The 13,878-nt window shown below is 48.7% G+C and overlaps 1 protein-coding gene across 9 annotated transcripts in view; it reads right to left on the bottom strand.

Moving 5' to 3' along the window:
- The window catches only part of NTRK3 (neurotrophic receptor tyrosine kinase 3), a 342,122-nt gene that overhangs the window by 269,289 nt on the left and 58,955 nt on the right, over positions 1 to 13,878 (bottom strand). For all 9 annotated transcript variants that reach the window (XM_032469115.1, XM_032469111.1, XM_032469113.1 and 6 more), the window contains 2 exons: positions 6,525 to 6,599; positions 5,982 to 6,053 (listed from right to left, as the gene is read on the bottom strand). In XM_032469115.1, coding sequence (XP_032325006.1) covers positions 5,982 to 6,053; positions 6,525 to 6,599 — 147 coding nt within the window. The remainder of the gene's footprint in view (positions 1 to 5,981; positions 6,054 to 6,524; positions 6,600 to 13,878) is intronic.

Raw genomic sequence — 13,878 nt, 5'->3', positions numbered from 1 at the left:
GAAGGAGACGGATGTGAAGTATCTGCCAGATTTGATGAACTGAATGGCGTAAGGGTGGAGGAGGGCAGGGAAAGGGAAGAGCAGAGTCAAAAATGGCCCCTAAGGTTTTGGCCTCTGAATGTGGTGGATGGTGCCACTCAGAGCAACAAGAAACACTGGAGGGTTTGGAGTGAGGATGTGGAATGGACTCAAGAATTCTGTTTTGGCCAAGTTAAGTCCGACTTGTGTCTCAACCACCCAAGTAGAGCTGTCAGCTAGGCAGTTTGATTTAAGAGCCCAAAGGGCCTGGATGGGAGCAGGACTAGGAATATAAATTTAGGGGTTTAGCTCTAAAGTCCCTTCCAATTTTATCAGTGATTCTGTGAAATCAGAGGCCAATGAGCAGCGAGGAAGTCATTAATAACAGCAAACAACACTGAGCCTTTTGTAAAGCCCTGTCTTAAGCCCGCTTCAAGCACTGTCTCATTTAGAAGCTCAGAACAATCCCATGAAGCAGGAACTCATATTCCCTTCAAAGCTCATGGAAGGCTGGTAGCTTGCCTGAGGTCCCACAGTAGGATATGGATGATCTAAGATTTGAACCCTGGCTTTTCTATGTCCAGAGCCTATGCTCCTGACTGTTGGCAACACAGAGTTCAATGGCTAAGTCCTCCACGTAGGACAGAGGAAGGGCACACGTGGAGGAGAGGTGAGTGGACAAGCGTGCCAGTTACAACCCCTTCGGGACTCAGAGGAGTCAGTGCAAAGGTAAGAGGCAGGCAGAGATAGAATATCTACACATTGTCTTAGGACCCAAAATGGGGAAATGGGAGGGCGTAGTACTTCAAGGAGAGACATGCTGAGTAATTTACAATACATAGTAAATCAGTCTCACCAGGCTTCCACCCCAGTGGTCTCGGGAGAAGGGTGTTGTGGACTCAGCCGTGTCCTGCAAGGGCAGGGACCCTGGTCATTTCCTCTTTTCCTACCTGTCTCTCTCTATGTGATCATAACACAGTTGACACCATCATCCCCAAATCAGGACCTTCTCCCCTGCTCATCCCATCCCACTCTCACACAGGGGGTTTGGGGCCGGCTCTCCCAGCTGAAGATTCAGTGAACATTTGCTTACAACATAGAGGAATAACTCAGTGTGACATCCAGAGTTTTGGGGAGAAAAAGAGCAACTGAGCACCACAACAACTCTAAGGGACTAAATAAATTCTTTTGGCTTGCTGGAATCCTACCTTACATATTCTTGGAAATAAGTGGGCCAGAGGCTCACATCAAGAAATCTTTTACAACAAAGATACTCAGGTTGTAATGTAGCTGTTGTTACAGGATTTGACCTGAATAGGAGAAACGAAACAGAGCTTTCTCAACAGAGCTCTTTGAGGATGGATGGTGCTAAATCCCCCAGGGAAACAGCGGCTCTCTAATAAAACTTTAAAGACATTCCCCCATTCCTCCCACATGGAATTCTTGCTGTGAAAACTAGAGAGAGAGACAAAAATACGCCTGGGAAGTAGAAAAGTTCATGGACTTCAGAGTCAAAGGGATCAGAGTACAAATCCTGGCTGTTCCACTAACTACTGTGTGACTTTGAGAGAACTCAGTTATGACTTCCGAGCCTCAGTGTTCTCATCTATGAAATGGATGGGGAAACCTAACTCACAGTTACTGTGAGGGGTGAGATCCTATTTGCAAAGCACCAGATGCAGACCTTCGCACATAGTAAGTCTTCAGTTGGCATTAGCCTTTCCCTCTTCTCTTCCGATGTCTGCAATTTTTATGCAAGTTTCTAAACATCTTAAGAAAAAATTTTAATTACTTCAGTGAAAAACACTGCCCCTTCTGGTCCATGAGCTACAGTAGAAAGATTCCTGGAAAGAGAATCAGAGGACTTCAGTGCGATTGTACTTCTGCTGCCCACAAGTCAGACCCTCTCTGGACCTGTCTTCCGAGCGGTAGGAAAAGGCTGTGTACCACGCTCCCCCACCCAGGATGGTAAAAGGATTAAATGAGATGACATAGGAGAAAGCAGTGCTCTGCAGATGAAAGGAAGTACCATCATTCGAGTGCAGTTCACAGGTAGACATGGGGACCCCAGACCATGGAGATGCAGGCTGCATGTGGGCCACCCCCGAGAAAACAAACCCCAGAAAGGAAGAGATGAGTCAATGACAGGGGTGGGGTTAGAGGACTCAGCAAATGGTCCAAGTTCAGTAGGGTTGGTGGGTGTGGTCTCAAGTCAGATGGAAATAAACGGCGAGCTCATCAGTGGCAATCAGATCCTCTCTGAAACTAATGGCGCTAAGAGGGATGGATGTACAGTCTAGAGCAGGGGGGGCGGGGCGCTAAATGGAGACAACAGAGAGTCCATCAGGGTTTATTCATCAGTATTCAAGGAAGAAAGTCATCAGAGAGATTGTAGATAGGAGTAGGCTAGTCACCAGAGAGCTACAGGACAGAAATCCAGCTTTTCCAGAATTAAGCAGTAGTCAGAATCGCCATCAAGCCACTTAATCCCTCTTTTTTGATTCCACGATCACCACCACCAGTGATAACAAGAATTGCTACCACCATCAGCAGCTTCCATTTCTGAACTCTGACGATTTACCAGGTTACATGCTGTATGCACCTCCTATCAGTTAATCTCTATCACATCCGATCACTAGACTAGGCACTAGGATTACACCCATTTTACAGATTAGCAAATAGCTCTTCCAATTACCCATTCAGAAAGTCCTTATCTTTAAGCATCCTTAATCCAAAATCCTTAAGATCAAGGAAAGGATATAAAGGTCAAGAATATTTCAGGCTCTCAAAAAAGGAAATCCCTTGATGTGTGTGAGTCTGTACTTCACTTTTCATATTCAGTAAAGGACAGAGAAAACAGAAGCAGTCAAGAAGACATGGTCAGTCACTCATAAACCCTGAAGAATCCTAAGCTCCAGTCTTCTTTGTGGCACACAAGTTGGCCTTCACATCATTGGATCATCCTCTGGCGTGAGGAAGAATCACACTGACTAATGCAGCGGCAGCTTAGAGGTGGGGGACAGGTGAACCAATCAGAACAACTTGAATAACTTGACACGAGTACAGAAGGCAATGATTTCACTTCCTGCTTCTTATTCTGTATAAAGGGGAGAAGAAAAGACTTCCCAGTCATCATCCTAAAAAGAAGAAGAAGAAGAAGGGGGAAAAAAAGCCACCAAGCCAGGGCTTGGCAATTAGTGTTGGAGTAAGTGATCATCTTGTGATTGCTCAGCTGGGGCCTGAAGACTTGTAAATGCATTTAGAGGACAGAAATAGAAGATGTTGTGAGAGAGCAGAGAAACCTGGCCCATTTGCCAGGAGAAAATGTCCTGAAGCTGCCGGGAAATTCACTCAGTCGGGATTTGGGGTGTGTCTTCGTAAATGGGAAAAGTTGATAAATAAACCCATCGTGGAAGCCAGTACATATGCCTCAAATTCCTGACTCTTCTGTCAGGGATCCCCAGGCTCCTCCGGCAGCCCTGCCATGCCTTGTGGAGCCCCTGGGCCAGGTGTTGACCTTCTGACACCCATCTGAGCATCCAAGTCACCCTCAAGGTGCAGACAGGCCCAAACTGGGGCTGGACTGATGGTGACCCATCTTTCTCCCTCTTGATCCCTTTGCAGTTAACAGCAAGTACTTTGGCAAGAGCTGGCCAATGTGTCCAGGGGCAAACAGGGTCCAAGGTCATGGGCAGGCTCACTGGTACCATCATAATCTGCTCCGACCAGACCCTTCCTGAACCCAAAGCCTTGGGAATCTTGTAAAGCCCCACCTGCCCATCACTGCCATCACCCGGCAGACCCAGATCATCCCAAAAGGGACAGTGAGTTGCAGCCCTCTTTTGGACTCTCACGTGTAAGTCAAAGACATGTTCCAGTACGACCCACTTTAGAGACACATGTAGCCCAAGATACAGCCCTCCTCCCACCTCTGTGGCCTGTGGAAACGCAATGGGTCTGAAGCCCGCCCAGGTTCCCTGAGAGCTGGGGTGACACAGTGCCCTAGCAGGCTCTGAGCACCCAGCCACTATCCTCAAAGGGGACAGAGCCCTTTCCCATGTTGGCAGCTTCTGTCTCCCAAGATAACCCCAGACCACAAAGTGCACTCCAGATGTCATAGTCTGCCCACAGACTAGTTCTGCTCGGGCCACATAGTCAAGGGGTTTTATTTTTAGTTGTCAGTATTTGAAACTTGAAAGGTGTCACCAGACCTCTGGCTCTTCTTGAAAAAACAGTACATCTGGCAACCCGAGGCCCCACCTCCTCATGACAGCAGTCAGCTGGAACTGCTTGCAGGCTGATCCCTGAGAGGTGACATGTGGCCCCCAGCCTCCACTCTCCCCACCTGGTCCACCGTGGGCATTTGGCTTTGTGACCCTTGGGGGAGTTAGTATGAAAAGGAGATGTCTCAGAGGTCAAAAGCTTCCTCCCCTGGGATAGTTTACATTGAAACTCAAATCCCCAATAAAACAAACACCTGCAACATCTGGTCCAAGGCCCTCTTCTCATCCCAGCTATGCCCCCAGCGGCAAAGAACACACATCAGGAGAAGCCCACCACAGAGGCTCAGCCAGGGGCAGGGGGCAACGGCTAAGTGAGGCGGCTGAGGGGAGGTCTTGGTCCCCCACAGCTACTACCTCAGGCCCTGAGCAATGGCCATACAGTGTGCTAAGCCCAGAGGGAGGAAAGGAAGTTCAGCACAAAGAGGGGTGGCCATAACTAATTTAAAAAAAAATTATCGAGCACTCTCTACGTGCTTAGGAAAACACACAGAGGCCAGGGGTGAGGCCAGGACCCCTGGGAAGAGAAACAACTCCCCCACCACAATTCTCTACCATCTTTTCTCTTTCCCTCCCTCCCGTCTCTGCCACCCCCCTCAGATGCTCTGTCTCTTCCCATGAAAGTCCTGTGCAGCCGGGATGTCCTTCCACCATCAAACGCAAAGTGCCTGGGCCAGTACAACTCTCAAGTGGCCAAAGGAAAGGTCCGTCTGCACCCTGTTCCTCCATTTTCTCCCTAAATACAGTAAAGACTCCATCCCACCTCCTGGCTCCTGTGGAATCTCTGCTCTTGGAGAACACGCCCAGTAGATGCCCAAGATGACCACCATTCTCAGAGAAGACTTGACCACCATTCTCAGAGAAGACTTGACCGCACAGCAAGGACCTCCCACCATGGGTACAGATTGTTGGCACTTCCCCTAAGCACTGGCCCTAGGCTTCCTGTCAAGCCCACCTCTCCCCAGGAAACGGTGGTCCTCCCATCGAATCCCGGAGAATTCAGCCAGAACTAGGCTTGCAGTGGAAGCACCAGGTTCATGTGATTCCATCCTCACAGATCTGGACAGAGCCAACCCTGAGGACATGGCAGGTAGTAGGAGGAGAGAGGCGGGAGGAAGGAGGCACAGACAGGATCCCACCAGAGCCATGTGACCTCCAGCTTGACCCAAAGCTGTGTGACCTTATGTACATGAGTCTCCACTTTTCAAAGCTCTTCTGCATTGAACCCAGAATCTATTTAGACATAACACTTGGTCTGCCCTGATTCCCTCTTCCAACCCCCACCCCAGCACATGCACACACACACACACACACACACACAGACTGAAAAGTGTAGTAGTCATATCACATACTACACTTACGTGGGGAATTTCCTCTCACTTACATTCCTATAAAACTGCAAATTTCATCATGGGACACGAACAAACTTGAGTGTCAACAGACCCTCCCACTAAGCCCTGGTCCTAGGCTTTTCCTTCTGGCAGGAACCCTAGAGATCATCAAATCCCAAACCCTCATTTTAAGAGGCAAAATCTAAGGCCCAGAGAAGCAAAGGGACTTGCCCCAGGACACACAGTGGCAAAGCCAGGTCCAGGTCTCAGGCCTTGGGCTTCACTGCCCAGGACCCTGCCTCCCTGCCACATGCCCCTCACCCACCCATCCACACGCTGCCGCTCTACTCACATATAGCGCAAGTGGGGATTCTTGGCAAAGGCTCTGGGCTGGATGCTCCGAAGTCCTGAGTTCTTGATGGTCCTGGAGAAAGAGAGAAAAAGAGGATCAGTAGAGCTCACAGGGCAGAGAAACAGCCAGTCAGCCCAAGGCTGGACTGCAGCCGCCCCTGTGAACTGAATGTACCTCTTCACCATCAGTCATCATGGGGTGGTCCAGTTTGGGGGTCCAGTGGGAGGCCTCTGGGCTTACACCCCACTGAGACCTGGGTAAGGTTGAGGGATGTGCCCATCCCAGCATGTGGGTAAGAGTCTGGTTCAGCAACCACAGGGCTGCAGCCCTATTTGTGCCTCCTTCCTTCCCCCATCCTAAATCCCCACAGCCACTCTCACTGAGTCCAAAGGAGGAGGTGCCTGGAAGTGTCCTGCCACATGGGTTCCATCAGCTAAGTGCAGGGCTGAGGAAGGAACACTAGCCATGGAGACTGGGTTCAGGTCCTGCCTTCAACCCTAAGTTCGGGCTGACCTGGCCCACCCCGGGAGCGGGCGCACTCACAGCTTCTGGAGGCCGGTGTAGAGCTCCATGTCCACGGCGTTGAGCGTGTGCAGACCGCGCCAGTTCTCTATGTGTCTGCAGGGAGGAGAGGAGAGGGCGCAGGTCAGCAGAGGGGCCGTGGGAAAGGTGCTGGTTCAGAGCCAGAGACCTAGGTTTTAATCCCGGATCAGCCAACTGTGAGCTGGATTTTCTACCAAGTCACCAAACATCTCTGAGTCTGTTTCTTCCTCTGTGTGGTACCACGCACACCACCTGGCTGACGGGGTCCCCCACCGTGAGATCCCAAGCGCCAGGCCCACGAACAGCTTCTAACATCCCCCCACAACCGGCTCCAAAAAGACTATACTTTGAAGATGTGAGACCCAGTCTCCCTGTGGGGCATCTGAACTAAGTTTCCTTCCATTCTCCTTCCTTCTTTTGCATTTCTAGGATTTTTTAAAAACAGGCTCATTTTCCAAGTTCCTGCCCATAAAGACAGTAGAAATGATGTACTAAAACTCAAGTGTGGTTGGGGGCAGGGTTGGTGTTTGCTGGTGGACAAGGCTTTTGGGTGGAAAAGTCCAGAAGAAACACACACCACCTCAGGGTCCCCCAGGGATCAGACACCAATGGCCCCCTTTGGGTGACCACAGCCCGATCCACCTGGAACTCAAGAACATCAATGACTTGATTTGGCAGAAGCGACTCCACAAGGGAGGGGCGCCCAGGAGGCACCGCGGTATCACAGCAAGAACGTGAACTTGAGGCTGGCAGCCAGCAAGCCCGAGTCCAGCGTCACCTCTGTGACTCAAGCAGCTGGGGCTTTCAGCTCCCTGGGCCCCTGGTGTCTCCATTTGTAAAGGGGAAAGTTTGCACTAGATCGGCAGTTTCTCCCCCTTCTCTTTACAAAGATCTCCTTTAGAACTTTCTCCTGAGAGACTTCACGTCTAGGGAGGTTTGTGTCGAGCGAGAACACCGCATTTATTAAGTAACAACTATTCATCTTCTCCAATTTATTAATCAAAGATATAAATCACTGTTAACTAGTGCTTTCTTATCAACAGGCATAAACCAGTGCTAACTCACCCAGTGGATAAACTCCAGCTCAAAGCAAGGGAACTGGGAAGGACTGTCAGCGTGGGAGGGCTTGTCATGGGTGTGGATGTGCCTGCCTTTGCTTCTTTGTTTTTCTTATATTGACAAACATCCTCCGTTACTGCTTTCGGGGTCCAGGTGGAGAACCATTAGACTATCCGTGACCAAGGTCCTTTCCAGCTCTAGAAAGCTACAGACACACCCTCGACCCCAAGGAGCTCCAAAGGACCACAGGAAAAGGCCTCCCTCTGCCATGCTGCCCTCCTGGGGTCCCATCAGTGCCCCCGAGGTCTAAGGTCTCAGCGAGGAGTGCAAAGCGGTGACAGCTCACCCTGGGACAGAGCTGCCTGATGCAAAGAAAAGTGGCAGCCACCTTCCCCAGACATCCCCTCCCTGGCCCCACCCCACCCGAGGCTCTGCCATCTGCCACCAAGTGGATCCTGAGCCAGGAAGGCCACAGAGCAGCGGTGGCCGGGGCCTCTGGAAGCCTTTCAGAGACGCACAGTGACTAGGGACGCCAAGAGCCCTTTTTGAACCACATTCTCCCAGAGCCCCTGCTAAGCAGCCAGACACACTGGCATCTGCCGGGGACATGGACCAGGTGGCTAGGTCGGTACTGAAATCCAGCTCCAAAGTCTTCTCCCTGGAAGCCTCACGGCCCCAGGACAGTGTGCTTGGTCTGGTCTCGCCAGGGCAGGGACCCTGGCCCCACGTCAGATGAAAAGGAAGGGCCAGAAGGAGCAGACGGACCTGTGCCAGCCCCACCCCTACCCAGGGTATTCACGGGGCCATCGGTCCGTGGAAACCACCAAGCAGATTGCGGCATTCCTACAGGCTACCTTTCATTCACTGGAGCCTGGCTCCAGACAAGAACTACTCCCAACCAGCAGCTGTCAATCAAGCTGTTTAAATAACGGAAATAATTTTTCTTAGCCCACATTAGAACTCCATAAATGTGTTTTGATTGTGGCTGAGTTGTCCATCATTATTGCATTCAAATGCTTCACCATTCTCAGCCCTCCTGACCCCATGCCCCAAAATGACCCTTCCTCTGCACAGGCATGCACTGAGGTATGGCAGGGCAATGAATGAAGTCCCCAGTGCACAAGGCTCCCTGGTCAATAGAACGGCCCCTGCATCCTCTTCTGAGTGTGAGTTTTCCTATATCGGGGAGCAGCCTATTTACCGCAACAGTGTGGTTAGGACCCGGGGCTCTAGAAGCAGGTCAGCAAACGGCTAACTCCAGCCTGCCACCCATTTTTGTACAGTTTGAATCATTTTTTGTATAGCTAAGAATCATTTTTACATTTTTTAAAAAATCAAAAGTAGAATCCTATTTTGTGACATGTGAAAAGTATGTGAACTTTAAATGTCAGTGTTCATATCCTTTCATTTACTCTTGGCTATGGCTGTTTTTGTACCACAAAGATGGAGTTGAGTAATTGCTACAGAAACCCCCCCTAAAATAGTGACTTTCTGGCCATTTATAGAAAAAGGTTGCTGACCTCTGCCTAGAGCCAGGCTACCAGGATGCAGATCCTGGCCCTAATGCTATTTCTATCTCTGGGACCCTCCAGGTTACTTCGCCTGTCTGTGCCTCAGTTTCCTCATCTGTCAAATGGGATGAATAAAATACCTCCAGCATAAAGGACATGAGGATTGAAAGACTGCGCTACGAAGCCCTTACGGCAGCTGGGGGCACACGTTAAGTCCTCAGGAAGTGCCTGCCATGCTGATTACCTTTAACCCTGTGCTTTGTAGAGGCTAAGCAGCCTTTTCTCAGTTTTCCAGCTAAAAAAATAAAAAGGGTATCCCGGTTCTCCAGAAGTTGTCACTTCTCAGCAATCATTGATTAAAAAAACTCAAAGTGGCAGAGGGTGGAAGGGTAGTAAGCCTGTCATTCGTGACCTCCAGGAAAATTGTTCAAGCTGAAATTATAAACAGGTTCAGAGGAAGCACAGCCGGCAGCTGGGAGCAGATTCCGAGGGACATGCGGGGTGAGGAAGGTGCAGGCTGACATTTGCAGATGACATCGATGGGGCGCCTGCCAAGTCTTCCCGATGACTCACCACTTGGTACCAGCCCCAGAGGGTCAGTTATGGTAACTCTGCTGGCTGCTTTGTGCTAATAGGGAAGCCACAAGTTTAAGTGGAAAAGGCAGACTCTAAAAATATAATAAATAAATAAGATAAAACACGAGAGCAGTCTGGTTTGCTTTCGTTCGTGGTAAACAGTGGTCCCCTCCGCCTAATGCCCAGTACTGCTATTCGTGACTTCTTTTTGTGTGCTTTTCTGGGTGGCCCACGTTGTTGTCATCAAGCAATTTTTTTTTCTGTCATGTAATAAACAATCAATAATGATCATTTTCTTAAAGGGCAGGTTAGGCCCTTGAACCCTGTGTGGGGCAGTCACTGGTCACTCTGATCCAGGACCACAGGATGCATCAGCCCATCCCTGTCACAGAGAGAAAAGAGCTCAGAGTGATGCCCGGACCATGGGTCAGTGAGACTGCCAGATTCTGCCTCTGTCTGCTCAGGCTCTGAGTGCGTGGCAGTGGCAGGCCCTGCATAGACCTGCAGACTTATTCCCGAAATATGTGCCCCTGCTTTAACCAGGACCAGTGAGGGGGGAGAGAGGACAAAGAGGTGGATTTCAGGCTCCCACCCCTACTTTAATTACCTCCACTCTAGTCCCTTTACAAGTGCTTCCCAATCAGAAGTGATTCTGCCCCACCCCACCCCACCCCCGGCCCAGGGGACATTTGGCAATGTCTGGAGACAGGATGGTCACAACTGGGGGAAAGAGAGTGACACTGGCATCTTCAGGGATTCTCCAAGACATTTCAGTAATGCACAGGGCAGCACCCCCACAACAGAGGATTATCAGCCCAAAATGTCCATAGCACCAATGTTAGGAAACCATGCTTTCTTATATAAGGCTTCTGCCTAAGATTCCATTGAACAAACAGTTCCACAGCTTCAAACAAAAACAATTTTGAAAATGACTGTTTTGCAGCAAACACAAAAAGGCCCCAAGCCAAAACCAAAAGGCCCACCTCTAGGTCACAAGGTCCAGGTGAGAGAAGACAATCAAAAACCACAGTTCTCAGGACACTCTCGTGACAAGGACACTACCTGAGAGGAAAGGAGGGGTCTTTGGCCCGCTGGACCATGGCCCAAGTCAGGTTACACATTCTAGAAGCAATAATGGTCCCTTCTTCTCACCAAGCTCTGGCTGGGATCCACTGGCCAAGAGCCTTTTCTGTCCACTGAAATTTCCCCTTCTGCATTTCTAAGGCCTCTTCATTGCACGGAAATATGAAACATTCCATCCAGAGAGTTGACCCAATACCCTGTCCCAAGCCTCTCAACACTGCCCTTCCTTGACATCACAGAATCACCACTCTCTGCCAGAAGCCAATGTGCAACATTTTTCCAGAGAGAGGAAGGAAGTGAGTCTTAATTCATGACAACACTGAGCTCCGCAGCCAGCACTGGGCTTAGGGCTACAGCTCAGAAAACCTCCATGAGGTCTAAACAGCCCCACAGTCAAAGAACAGGCTGCTGCCAGGTGGGCTGGAGCGGGATGGAGCCACCTCCAGGGACTCACCCAGCACCCTGTCCCAGGGACAGATAAACCCCATCCACAGAGAGCCACTTCCTACCCACGTGGGGATGAGCCAATGTCAAGTGAAGTATTAATACATTCGCAGAGAATATAAAAATCCTTTGTGCTAGAATAATCCAACTGTGCTTTTGTACCACAGCTTCTTTCTCCTTCTGTTTGGCTTGGGCCAATCTGGTAATGAATTGGCACTCTCCAAGCATATGAAAGTCGACGGTACAGACTGTGGTCTCTATTTTAATTAAAAATGTGCCATGTGGATATGCTTAAGACTTGTTTATACCTCCAATATTTAAGTCCTCTAAACACAGAAAACTCTGGAACACTGAGACGTCCACCCCCGTCCAACCCCAGGAGACTGAGGTTGTTGAGGAAGCCCACAAGAGGAGCACCTTCACCTGGCAGAAATTTCCTGGTCACCTGGGTACCCAGCAGGACAAGGACCGGCTGATGGGACCAGGGAGCATCCTTCCCTCGCTTAGACGTGGCAGGCCCGGTGTTCCCTCGTTTCCCCCAACCTTTTCTCTCTCCTCCCTTGCTGTCAAATCCCTGTTATTTTCACTGTGATTTCTCGCTGCTATTAATGAGCTGTTCTCCGTAACCAAATTTTCCAGACAACTAAATTTAAATGCAAAACCTCTGCATGTTCAACTTCCTTGCTGGATGTTTCTTTTTTTCCCCTAAAATGCATTACACACTTCCTTGACTTTTGAAGCGGAGTAGATAGAACATGATTTACATTTTCTTGATGATCCTGGGTCATCATGATTACCCCACCTAACCGGCTGAGCTGTGACACAGAAACACCCTCAGAGGCTCTTGACGTAGGCGGAACTTGAGCCTCTCCCCAAAACGGTCCTACCTGGAAATCATTCCTGAATGCTAATGGCTATCGCTTCCATGTTTAATGGTTTTCTGGCTCTTAGTTACTATTGAACTGTATCCCCAGGGCCCATCCTTCCTTCCAACAGCCCCTTGGCACATAGAGGTTAAGAGTGGACACCCTAGAAATGTCGTTTGGTGCAGCTACTATGGAGAATAGTATGGGGTTCCTTAAAAAACTAAAAATAGACTTACTCTATGATCCAGCAATCCCACTCCTGGGCATGTATATGGAGAAAATTCTAATTCATGAAATACATGCATCCTAATGTTCACAGCAGCACTATTTACAATAGTCAAGACATAGAAGCAACCTAAATGTCCATCAATAGATGAATGGATAAGGAAGATGTGGTATATACACACAATGGAATACTACTCAGTCATAAAAAAGAATGAAATAAGGCCATTTGCAGCAACATGGATAGACCTAGAGATCATCATATTAAGTGAAGTAAGTCAGATAGAGAAAGACAAATACCATATGATACCACTTATAAGTGGAAACTGAAAAAAAAAAGATACAAATGAATTTATTTATAAACCAGCTTCACAGGCATAGAAAATAAACTATGGTTACCAAAGGGGAAAGGGTGGGGAGGGATAAATTAAAAGTTGAGGATTAGCAGACACACACTACTATATATAACATAGATAAACAACAAGGACCTACTGTACAGGAAACTATAATCAATATCTTGTAACAATCTATAAAGGAAAAGGACTTGAAAATATATATATTTATTTATATAAAACTGAATCACTTTGCTGTACACCTGAAATGAACAGAACACTGTAAATCAACTATACTTCAATTTTTAAAAAGTGGGGGAGGGTATAGTTCAGTGGTAGAGCATATGCTTAGCGTACATGAGGTCCTAGATTCATCCTCAGTACCTCCATTATTTTTTTTTTTAATTTTAAAACAAAGGACACGCTGGAAGTAGGCTGATCTGGAGACAATACCCAGCTCTGGTGCTTAGAAGCTGGATTCCTCTGGGCCAGTTACTCCGGCCTCACCAGTCCTTGGTTTCCTAATAGGAAATCCAGCTGCTGTGAGGCTTAGATGAGATGATGCTCAAGGCCTCCGTTCAGCACTGATACCTGGCACTAGTGCAATGCAGAGCTGATTCCATTACTGCTGCTGGAGCTGGGTGTTAAGTAGGAGCAAATAGAATCTGAGTAAGGATTTAAAGGAATAAGAAAAAACCCACACACAGACATGTACACACACACATATGGACAGGCAGCTATTGCCCTTGTTTTCCTACTTTGTCTGGCATCCTCTTTCTGGATAATTAAGTTTTCCGGGTAAGTAAGCATTCTTGTTGATAACTTACAATTCCCTTTTTCCCAGTGGCACCACCACTAGTATATTATATTCAGTATACCCATTCTTGAAGGTGTATTCGGGCAGGAGGTAGCTGAAACTGGCCTTTCTCAGATGTTTCGTCTGTGAGCACTCTTCTCCTCCAGTACAGAATGTAAGAGCTCCGGATAACAAGACTGTGTGCAGGTGTCTCTTCATCTCCAGATATCCCTGATCCCCGTCAGACCTGAGGCTCCCCTCACCTTCTCACCTGAATCCTGTTTAAGACAGAGCGCCAGACTGAAGAATGGAGTTGGGTGCCTGCAGAAGCTAACCTGGAATTTCATTTCCTAACAACTCAGCATTGGAGCACACACATGCATGAGTGTGTATACCCACTTGCACACACGTGCATGCACACGCACAAACCCGGACAAGGAATGTGCCTGGTGTCTGACTTCGAAG

This window comes from Camelus ferus, chromosome 27 (genome assembly GCF_009834535.1).
Source record: "Camelus ferus isolate YT-003-E chromosome 27, BCGSAC_Cfer_1.0, whole genome shotgun sequence".
NCBI lineage: Eukaryota > Metazoa > Chordata > Mammalia > Artiodactyla > Camelidae > Camelus > Camelus ferus.
This window is presented reverse-complemented; position numbering and strand designations above follow the sequence as displayed.